This window comes from Octopus bimaculoides, chromosome 20 (assembly GCF_001194135.2).
Source record: "Octopus bimaculoides isolate UCB-OBI-ISO-001 chromosome 20, ASM119413v2, whole genome shotgun sequence".
NCBI classification, from domain to species: domain Eukaryota; kingdom Metazoa; phylum Mollusca; class Cephalopoda; order Octopoda; family Octopodidae; genus Octopus; species Octopus bimaculoides.
In genome coordinates, this window is record NC_069000.1 from 23443792 (window position 1) to 23455714 (window position 11923).

General features: G+C 33.4%; 1 protein-coding gene across 1 annotated transcript in view; it reads right to left on the reverse strand.

Moving 5' to 3' along the window:
• Positions 1–2774: 2774 nt before the first annotated feature.
• LOC106879450 (hypoxia up-regulated protein 1) overlaps positions 2775–11923 on the reverse strand; it is a 50704-nt gene continuing 41555 nt past the window's right edge. The window contains exons 19-24 of the mRNA XM_014929006.2: positions 10761–10892; positions 10476–10606; positions 8831–9041; positions 7428–7649; positions 5453–5690; positions 2775–3111 (exon numbers count right to left, since the gene is read on the reverse strand). Of these exons, the coding sequence (XP_014784492.1) occupies positions 3020–3111; positions 5453–5690; positions 7428–7649; positions 8831–9041; positions 10476–10606; positions 10761–10892 (1026 nt within the window). The 3' untranslated portion in view covers positions 2775–3019. The remainder of the gene's footprint in view (positions 3112–5452; positions 5691–7427; positions 7650–8830; positions 9042–10475; positions 10607–10760; positions 10893–11923) is intronic.

Consider the following 11923-nt stretch of genomic DNA (forward strand, 5'->3'; position numbering starts at 1 on the left):
TTAACATTCTATTTCTTATCTAACAAACCTTTCTTGCATTCCATTTCTGTTTGTCTTTAACCCTTTAGCATTTAAATCAGCTATATCTGGCCAAAATTTTCTACCTGTTTTGTGTTAAAACTGACCAGATGTGGCCTCTCACATTAACCCTACAATATCAAAAAATTAACAGTTACCTCACCAAAATTGCAAAGGTATAAGATAATGCACAATCAATTCAAAACAAATAAATAAGCATAACATTTGACAGAGTAATGTGAATGCTAAAGGGTTAAGAAAAAAACTAAGCATGATAATGAATTTCAAAATGAACGAATGTATTATGTCTGGTTTTCATAGTCCTATGAACTACACATTGAGGTATTAACGATGACAGATTTTAACTGGAAATAGTGAAGACAGAATGGTGTTGAGCAACTAAATAAAAATACTCCTTAAGAAGAGGCCTAAGGATTTATGTATGGGAGATAAGGTAAGGTTCTTCAGTTCAGTTGTTTTTAGGCTGAATTAGTAATAATCACTTATTTGTAAATAGTGACTGACTTGTTAGAGGTTGATGATCTGAGTAATGTAGAATTGAAAGGAAACGGAATATTACAGGAAAAGAGAACCAGCATAGATTAAGGCCTCAACACTGTACAACTTCAGAACACCTGCAACTCTTCATATCCATTACAGTCAAATTTAACCAGAGAATAAAAAAAAAAAAGAAAGACCTCACCACCCCAGTTCACAAAAGTTACTGTAGCATAGATTTGACTAAAACTTTTGATATGGTTGATATCTGTATCTTGTTTGAAGATCCTCAAAATAACAAACTTTCAAAGAATATTATAAGACAGCTAGAATTGTATTTGAATGCAACCAAGTTCTAATAGTAGATATCTAAGAGCAGACTTATGAGACTGGGACTTATCTAGGGAAACTGTACATCTTCACTTTTGTCTCCAAAAACACCAACTTCTGACAGTAAACCATTAAATTCATGAGCTATAAATATAATTTTAGTTTTTGGTTCAAGCCCTGATCCAGATTTGGCTGCCTATATGCTAAACAATACCTGTCTAAGCTAAATGGGTTTTTTGATGGTAGAGGACAACAACTCTCAGCAGCAACAAAATCAACTGACTTTATTCACTCCTCAAACTGCCCAGTTGCCATCATCTCCAAGTTCAGGTTTCTGGCCATACACTATCTCTGGAGCAACAACTCAGAATACTATAAGTCATATTTGACTCAATGTTCATTTTCTCCGTACATTGTAGCTGTAGGAGAATATGTTGGATGTTAATATTTGGAAACAGGACAAATTAACAATTATAGCAATTTGGCAAACAATTCTCAAATAATCATGCAAGCCCAATATGGAATTTACTAAGACCAAACACAGCACTCAAAATACTGAACTTCAAGTGGCAGCTGAAGACCATCTATTCCATCAAATAAAAATACTGAATGTACAACCACACTTATAATCTTCTGGCTTCACAATACCTAATTTAATAGTGACACATCAGAAGTCACCCATATCACCAGTTATGTTCAAATCCAGAGGACAAACTCTGGAAATTCAGTGGAAAATTCATGCAGTTTAGAAATTTGTCAACAATGGAAAGCCAAAAGCTAGCAATGAAAAGTCTGTATAATGGATGAATATCTGATTTGTGGTTGGTATGAATAATATGAGATAGTTATCCACCACCAGACCAGCTTATAATTATTAATAGAAAAGAATGTCTACCATAGAAAATAATGTGCATGCTGACACAAGTCTAATCTGAATTTTGGTCCTTACTAAACTGCTATCAAAGGTTTAACAGATTTGGAAATTGTCAAAATATGTCCTGATTACAATGGCACTACACATGATGTCCTGCTGTACAGATAATCATATTAATCTAAATATACTGGATTATAGAACCCCAGGAAAGTAGTATCACCTCAAATTGTAACAACTTCTTTTGAGGAAATATCAAAGGAAAAAGAAAACTGTGAAATTGTTAACTAAAACAGAAATTTCATTTTGGTTAGTTTGTTCAAATAGAAATAATTTATTGCCAAAGAATAAATTATTTAAAATTTGATATTAGTGTGATGTCCACCAGCAAAACAAGACAAGTTTTCTTGATACATACAAACAATTATAAAGGTAAGTTAAATACAACTTAAGAGTCAAGTATGGACGTTGGTGATGAAATGTATAAATAAGAGAACAATTTCATTACTCATGGGCTGTCCTGTCTACTTCCAACCTTAGTCAACTTTCAGTTGTAGAAACTAAGCCAAGTAGAGATAAGTGTCTTGAAGAACAAACTGTAGCACTGGTGACAAAAACTGACAACCCTTTACTAAGAAACATTTGATCCATTAGATGAGGTTTCCAAAGGATGAGTTCAGTGTTTTAACAATTTCCTACACAATTTGTGCAGGAACAAGTCATTAAAGAAATAGCCTTTATCTTTAAATTCTACACATTATGTCCAAACTACTTCATTGAAAGGATATTTAGATGAAAAATAAAAATTATCTTAAGAATGTGATGTCAGGAAGTGACAGTGAAAATGTACATGTTTGTAAACTATACATGTGTGCATAATAAATATTACTAATTATAATTTTCTTTTGTTTTTTTTTCTTTCTCCACCCCAAGGATATAGAAGAATGCTATAAGATGAGACTATCCAGAAAACTTGTCTTAGACCTCAAGTGGAGAGGTAGCAGGTTTTGCTACAATGAAGTAACAAGTTAGTCAAATACAACACAAACATTAAAGAGAAAGTTAGAAGATCTTCAGTTTTGTTTTAATTTAAAAGGAGAGGGAAACAACAGAAAACCATTATGAATCCAGTTTTATGGATTCTAAATAGTCAACCAGAAATTGTCTTTCAGGAATAGATAGATTAGATGTCTATATGTTCACACAATGACATGTACACATAAACATTCACACTTATATACCAAACAATCACACAAACAAGCACACACATCCTTCAGTATGTAATGCTAAAGAAGACTATTGTTACAATTCTCCATCATTCCTGTGTGGTGGTTTCTTTTCAGATTTTTTGTCAGTTTGTGAGTCAGCAGTGTCTTGGGAATCAGTAGTGGTTTCTGAAATGAAAATAATGATTTACACCTTTAGGTACAAGGCCACAAGTTTGGGGAAATCAATAAAATAAGTACCACTCAAGTAGTTGGGTTAGTTATATTGACCCCAATATTTGAGTGGTATTATTTTATTGACCTTCAGAAAAATGAATAGAAAACTCAACTCTAGCAAGATTTTAACTGAGAATGTAAAGGAATATTCATAGGATCAGATCAAATCAGATGAAGAGATCAATTTGAATCATAATTATATTCCATGACAAGGAAATTGTGAATGCATAAGAAGTTCACTAATTAAGTGGTTGAAACCACTTAATTAGTGCATGAAGTCCCGTGAAAATTATTAGGAACTATATAAAAGCCCATTGGAAGAGCTGTGCCTGTTCATCGTGGTATTTTTAATCTGCTGTTCAGTTTAATACCACCACCTAGCCTTTGGTGTGCCTTTCGCAGCATCCACTAAGTTGAAAGTAGTTGTGTCAGGTCTACTGTTTGAGCATCAATTTCTTCTGCCATTAGTTTCAGAAGCATAAAAAATATTATAGGGTACTCCGGTAACATCTATTTGACACATTTTCATTGATACTAAACTGACTGGACATTTGTTAAAACAGTTAAACGAATTACAGCTTCAAGCTATGTGTATAAAAGCATTCCAGCAAGCATTGGGTAGAACACGACTGTAGACCAATAAATAAAAGAAACTAAAATAAGCTTTAATTCTGAACTAATCGTATCACTACTGCATAAATCTCTCTCAGAGATTTAAAATGTATTATTTCTAATCCAAAAGTTTTGTACAAATCAATGCTTACCTCCATCCTCTGTCCCATCATTTCCTTTATCACCTGAGAGCAGGATAGGCACATACTACCTCCCCTGGCCTTCTCAGTTCTCTTTCTTCCTCTACCTGCTGTCTTCACCAATCACCTCCTTTTCTCCCCATCAATGCCCTCACATATCAGCCACAACTCTCGTCACTAAGCCTCTCCTGTATTTTTCTCCATCATTTGTTACAGTTATCTCATCCTGCCCACTCACCCAGCCCAAGCCTCTACATTACCTCACCTAATCTCACCACTCCAAATGTCCTTCAAGGGCATGTCCTGAGACATTTTTGCCATCATCTCTACCATTATCACTCCTTTCTTTTCCAACTGGGCTATCCACATTTCTACTCTACAGCAAAACACCTATATCTGTCCCCTCTACACCTTTAATTTCTTGTCTGGTACAAAGCCACACCCACTCAATATTACTCTCCCTCCCTGGTTGAGGAGATTTTGTCTTGCAAAGTACTTGGTGACCCTGTCAGTGCTGATGCCACGTAAAATGCAGAGGTGTTGGTGCGACTTAAAAAGCACTGGTGATGGTGCCATGTAAAAAGTACCCAGTATGCTCTGTGAGTATCCAGCTGTAGAAACAATGTCAAAACAGACAATGGAATTTGTGGCTTCTGGCCTTGCCAGCTCCTGTCAAACTATTCAACCAATACCAGCATGGAGGACAGACGTTAAATGACGATGATGAAAGATATATCTTCTCATGACATAATCACCATTAAGTTGCAGGCATGCATAGACTTGCAACAGCCATTGCATGCTCATTCACATGACTTACTCAATATCAATGTCAACACCCAGAAAGAAGTTTAAATTTCAATATAGTACTGACACAGTTACAGATCAGTAGTGTGTGATTTTATTAAAAACATATTTTTAAATACAAAATATGTTAAGCATTGCCATTGAAAACTGTTGCTTCCTACTCTAGGGTTATCAAGACCAATTCAACAGCAGTACATCTAGTGCTTAGCTAAGAAGAAATGTTGGTCCAAAATAAAAAGAACATCCTTTTTCAGCATGCATATCAAATATGTAAGGCACCACACGAATATGGCTCTCCATTTTGTGTAAACATTATTGTTTCTTTGTGATGTATACAGAACCAAAATGCAAGTGATCACCTGTACTGCAACAGAATGAATTTGAGCCAGCACATGGACTTCTCCGTATGGTTGACTGAATTGCAAAAAGTAACTGCCAAATCCCCATCAAACCACACATTGCTATGTTAAATATGGAAGGATACAGTGGACAATGTAGTCCTGAGAAAAAAAGACCAAATAATCATGGCTGGAACGCTTTTGTATATCTTAAAATTTCCAACACATTTTCAAGAATACATTTACAATTCCTGTAGAACAAGCTATTTTATCTATGTATCATTATCTTAATCACACAAAGTCGATATTTTGTTACACACACACACACACATATATATATATATATATATATATATATATATATTCAAAAAAAGAAAGTAGAAACATTTATGAACTTACTTTCAGTGTCACTATCTGTTTTGACTTTCTCGCTATCTGCTTTTTCTGTGGAATTGGTACTATTAGTTGCATCAGGTTTCACCTTGGGTTTTGGTCTATAACTTTTTGCCTTATAGACTAAATAGTTCACCTCTCTATCCAAGTCCCTAATTTTAAGAGCTATATCTTCAGTTAATAATTTAGGTTTCTCATGCAGTGGAGTTTTTTCTTGTTCTGCTAATATGTTTTTGCGCCAAGCCTGAAATGTAAAGTAAAACCATTTAAAGTGGATGCAGTGAGTGAGAAAAATCTTTATATAAAACTAAAGATAAGAACTTGGTTGCTGAAAGAGGGCAAATCTGGGAAGTTACCGTGGGGGCCTGTGCACATTGAAAATTAGAAAAAAATAATGAAGACTCATATACAAAAATACCAATTCTCCACTAGTTAATACTGGCAATAGCTCAACTTGCTAGAAACAGCAACTAAAACAATACCTAAGATTGTCTTAAATACACTATTTCTGAAAAATAGCATCATGGCCACAACTGACTGAACTGACCTGAGACTAAACAACAGGTACTAATTCACCACACTCAAATGTTGACATGTTTCTGGCAACATGATTTCTACTTTATCATTGACACAGATATGACTTCTATTCTTGTTTCATCATCATCATCGTTTAATGTCCATTTTCCATGCTGGCATGGGCTGGACGGTTTGACTGAAGTCTGGAGAGCCAGTGGCTGCACCAGACTCTAATCTGATCTAGCAATGTTACTACAGCTGGATGCCCTTCCTAACACCAACCACTCTGAAAGTGTAGCGGGTGCTTTTTACGTACCACTGGCACAGAAGCCAGTCCAAGGACACTGGCATCGACAACATTCAGATGATGCATTTTACATACCATTGGAACGAGAGCCAGTCAGGGGGCACTGGCCACAGCTACGATTTTGGTTTTACTTGACTCAACAGGTCTTCTCAAGCATATCATATCACATCATCGAAATCTCAAAGCTATGAGATAATGTACAATTAATTGAAAATACTGTGAAGAAATAAGTATTACATTAGACAGAGTGATCTGAATGCTAAAAGATTAATCAACTGGTTCACATCACCAGAGAAACGGAGATCACTTGAGATGACAAAACAACAGAAATTATAAATGTGCAGTGAGAAGAATTTATGCTTTGTAAGTAAACCAAGTAACTGTAATTAATGACAACTACCAATGAGATATGCATATACAAACACATCTATATGAGAGTGAAAAAGGGAGAGGGAGGGAGGGAGAGAGAGAGAGAGAGAGAGAGAGAGAGAGAGAGAGAGAGAGAGAGAGAGAGAGAGAGAGAGATGGGGAGAGAAAGAGATGGATAATTTAAGGTGAAAAGAAAAAGATTTTTATTTTAATACTGTTTTATACCCACAAAAGATATGAATTTTGTAAATGTGTTCATTTGTGTATCCTTCAAGCAAGTAAGTGCAGCTAATTTAACAATTCTGAGGTGATACATCATCGTTTAACGTCCGCTTTCCATGCTAGCATGGGTTGGACGATTTGACTGAGGACTGGTGAAACCGGATGGCAACACCAGGCTCCAATCTAAATTTGGCAGAGTTTCTACAGCTGGATGCCCTTCCTAACGCCAACCACTCAGAGAGTGTAGTGGGTGCTTTTACGTGTCACCTGCACGAAGGCCAGTCAGGCGATACTGGCAACGGCCACGCTCGAAATGGTGTCTTTTATGTGCCACCCACACAAGCCAGTCCAGGGGCACTGGCAACGATCTATACATGTAAACCAAATATATTGTATAAATGCATATCAATTAAGAACACAACAAACTTTATCATAAAGTTTGAATTTATAAGTATAATTAATGATCCAGAAATCTTGTCTTTATCAATTCACACACTACTACTACAGAAAATACTGAAGAAACTAAAATAACAAATGAAAAATAAATTCTTAAAATATTTTACTCACATAGGTCTCATTGATGAGTTTACCAAGAGTATTCACTTCTACCTGAGTGAATACAGGATCATCTCCTAAAGTATGATTATAAAGATTTTTATAAAAATATTCTGTATGGTTTAGTAGAGACTTTAAAGTGTCTAGCATAACTGGTCGGTCTCTCATTTCTTTCACTCGAAACAAGAGATCCTTTGACGCTGCCTTTAATATATTCAAACGTTTTACATATTCCTTTAAAAAGAAAATAAAGAAAAATATATATACATATATTGTTAAAGTCAAACATTTGTAACATATTTCATATGTATTGTTTATATAAGTTAAATGAATTAAGAAAGCCATACAATACAATTTATGTTACTCACTTTCCAAAATTGTTTATTCAAATGAAATTTAGGCACAACATGCTCCATTTTTAGCTTGAGAAATCATAACAGGAATTCTGATGTTTATATATAAATATATATATATATATATATATATGTGTGTGTGTGTGTGTGTGTGTGTGTGCATGTCTGTTTGTCCTGTGTATGACTGTAAACTACATCCGGTCATGGGACTATGGTTTGGGAGTTCCAGGGTTTTCAAGAGTGTGGAACCATTTCTTAGCCACTATTGTTCCCAGGTCTATTCTGACCCAGAGTAGTAGCACTTGTTAGGTGCTACTAAAACAAATGTGTGTCTAAACTTAGTGTAAATATAATCATATGTTCACCCTATGATTTTCATGTGACATAAGGATAATATAATAATTACTTGAATGTAGAGTATGAGAAATGGTGATGGTCAATCTTTGCCAATGACATTAGATGAAATTAAACTAAGATGACATTAAATAAAATTAAACTAAGCTATATATTGTGCAATGTTTTCTAAAGGTTTTAAAGAGGTCTTATTCTAATATTGGATGCACTGGGTTTGATGAATCAGCATTTAATATGTATTTACATAAATTCTTAGAGCAGTAGCCTTGCATAAAATTAAACATTCAACTGAGGTAAGTCTTCAATTTATTTTCTAATTAGGCTGATAGAAGTAAATTAGAATAAAGTTGTAAAACAAAATTTTTTTTTAAACCCAATCAAATCACTCAAGCACTGAGTGGAAGAGGAATGTGCACTTATATTGTTTTGGTGGGTTGAGAATAATACAAGCCTCATATAAGAGTTACAACAATGTAATGACAATATATAAGAAATGACACTGCATTTTGGTTAGATTATAACAATGATTTATCAAGTTGATATGAAATGCAAAGTTGTGGTATGCATGCCTTTAATAAATTGGAATAATTGATCAAGAAAAAAGTGTAACCAACATGGAATTAAAACCAGATATAAGAACTTGTTTCAAAACTGATCCTTGTTCAAAAGTAAAACTAACAACAAAATGTTTTTTTTTTTTAATTTTACCTCTGTTTTGGTGTTATCATCTTGCTCATAGAGCCAATCAGAACTCTCTGAACATTCTTTTCTAATAGCTTCCCTCTGTTCCTCAGTTGAACACTGAACGTAATCATCTTGTGATAACTTATCTTGCATGTCAAATATGTAGGATTCTAATTCATTTTTGGAATGTTCAAGAGCTCTCTTCTCGTCATCTTTTTTCCTAAGTTCAGCTAAACTGGAAAGGAAAAAAAAATTCATTTGATATAAGAGAAAAGGGAAAATAAACTTTTTTAATGTCCAGTATATATATATATATATATATATATATATATATATACACACCTTTCAATTCTTTTTTTATTATCATATTCATACCAAAATCTTTACCCAGAGGAACATTCAATTACTTGCTCACAAGCAAACTCCAGTAAACTTTTTAAGCTCTAATGCACTAATTTATCATATCAGAAATCTCTACTGCTCATGAGCTATCAGTAATATTGCTCCTTATTTAGCTACAGGAAATAATGTCATTTTTCAATTTAGATAGTCACTATCTAAAGGCAAGTGTATATATTCAAGATATTTGGAAATTAGGGTAGTCTAATATATTTCTTAATCATTTATTTCACATTTTGTCGTTATTCATAAACATAGTATGTCATTTAAATATACAGCATCTGTCCTATGAAACAATATTCAAATGTACCATATTGCAATAATGCTTAGAACATACTACTTATCATAAGTGCCAATCTACATCATTCTGTATTATCTATGCTGAAGTCGATTAATTATTGAACAATAATTAATGACAAAGGTGGAGCAAATACAAACATTTATGTTGTTTTTTTTTGTTAATCAAAATTCCATTTAGAACTGAGGTTCCCATATAAGAAGCCTATCAGCTGTAAAAGAGGCAAAAAAAGCACTAGACTTTGATTTTATCCAAAAGACCAGAAGTCTCTACATGTCCATTCCACCCACTAGCAATAGCAGTCAAATCTCTTTCAAATCACATTCTACTGGCTTAAAGAAACAAAAGTAAGACACATTGGATAATTTAGTCTGAGATATACTATATAGCAAACATGGTGGGATGGTCATTGCTGGAACTTATTTGATAATAAGCCTGTTAATTAAAAGTGATGTTGGGATTGGCTACAGAGCAACAATAACTATCAGTATAAAATTAAAAATAAATTTCTTTTATATATAAGTCAGGCATGCATTGTTCAATCTCCTAATAGTACCATCTCATTCTTATGACACATTTAGGATGCCAATTGTAGAGATTGGGTTGATATTTTTAGCTGTTCTTGAGACCATGTAAAGGCTCCTAACCTCTCAGCCAATGAGGGAGCCCAATGTGATTGCTTGACTGACAAGAAAGAGCAGTTAAATCTCTCAAATCACATCCATTGTTTTATAAAATGATAAACTGGACAATACAGTGACAAAAAAAAAAAAAATGATGGTTATGGTTGGAATGCTTTTTAATCAGTTCTGCTTAATTAGGGCTAATCTGGGACTAAACAATGATGCTATCTTTTACATAAATATGAATGTGGAAAACAAACAAAATTCTGATAATTATAATAGTGATAATCAAGTATCAATGAATTTTTTCAACAATATAATCCACTGAAAAATATCTAGAAAGACTTACCGATTTTTAGATACTTTCAATTTTTTTTCTGCAATTGGTAACAAATCTAGAATCTTTATTTCCATTTTCAGATTTTCTTTTAATATCCCTGGTTTTTTAACTTTAGAAGTTTCGTCTTTTTTGGTGGTGCCCTAGTAAAATGTAAAAGAAAATATATTCTTTTAATTCTATTTACTTTGAAAAAAATGTTTAGATTTTGTGATATAAGATGATGATCAATAAATAAATCTGACTTGTCTACAGAAAAGTGGACATTAAAACAAGGATGATGAAATTCCAACATACTTGTGTTGTATTAGTTTGATTTTTGTCACTTGGTTTTGTTCCATCTTCTTTTGGGGTTTTATCACTCTCCTTTTGCTCCTGTTCAGTTGGCTTTTCTACTTTCTCACTTTTCTTTTCAGCAGTAGTATCTTCCTAAATTATACAAAATGCAACAAAAATCAATATTTTAAATATATTTTTTTCAACGTTCTTTAAAAAAAGGTTGGACAAAATGTAATACTGTTTTCAGTTACTTTGCTTCACATTCTGATTTAGATACTACTGATGTTGACTTTGCTCTACATCCTTCCATGGGTCAATATAATCAACCATTCTCAACATACAATATGTATGGCTTGTTCCTTATCTTAAAATCAATATTCTTTGAGAGTAAAAAAAAAAAATTCAACATGTGAACTAGACAAAATTCTGAAACTGAACAAAATAAATAAAAAATTTACATCAATTATCCTTTACAATGTATTTAATTCAATTATTTTATTTGTTGACTTTACCATACTATCAGATAAGTTTCTTTAGAGCTAAATAAACTTCAGTTTTTGGAATACGTGTTATAAGATTGCATACCATTGTTTTGTTCTTAAATTAGCATTCTTAAGTTGAGTGGATCAAATTAGCAGACATGCCATTATTTTAATCCAAAATAATTTCTCTGATTGACTTTCTGACCATGAGTCTTGCATTTTAACTATAAACTATTTTAGTAAAAATAAAACAACCACATTTTTAAAAATAGAAATAATATATTTCTGAATCTTTCAGAGAGATTTATGCAGTAGCAGCATGATAAAGTGATAGTATGTTGTCAACTTAATGTGACAGTCCCATAAAAGGAAAGAATGCTACTCTTATTTAGCCCTAGGAAACACCGTTTTCTGTTGGACTTGACACATTTCCTGTGTCCTTGTGTTTTCCAAGTGGAGACAAGCACCTCCACCCAGTAAAGCCAGCATCCAGAGACTAGTTTCAGAGTCATTGCTCATCATCAGTCTGGAGTAGTTGACAACACGCTATCACTTTATCGTGCTACTGCTGCATAAATCTTTCTGAGATTTAGAAATATAATATATCTATTTTCAAAAATCAGTGAATGTATTTCACTTGAAATATGTTTTCAAAGGCGGATAGGCATCGACAGCTAGCAAGCCATGCTACTCCAGACT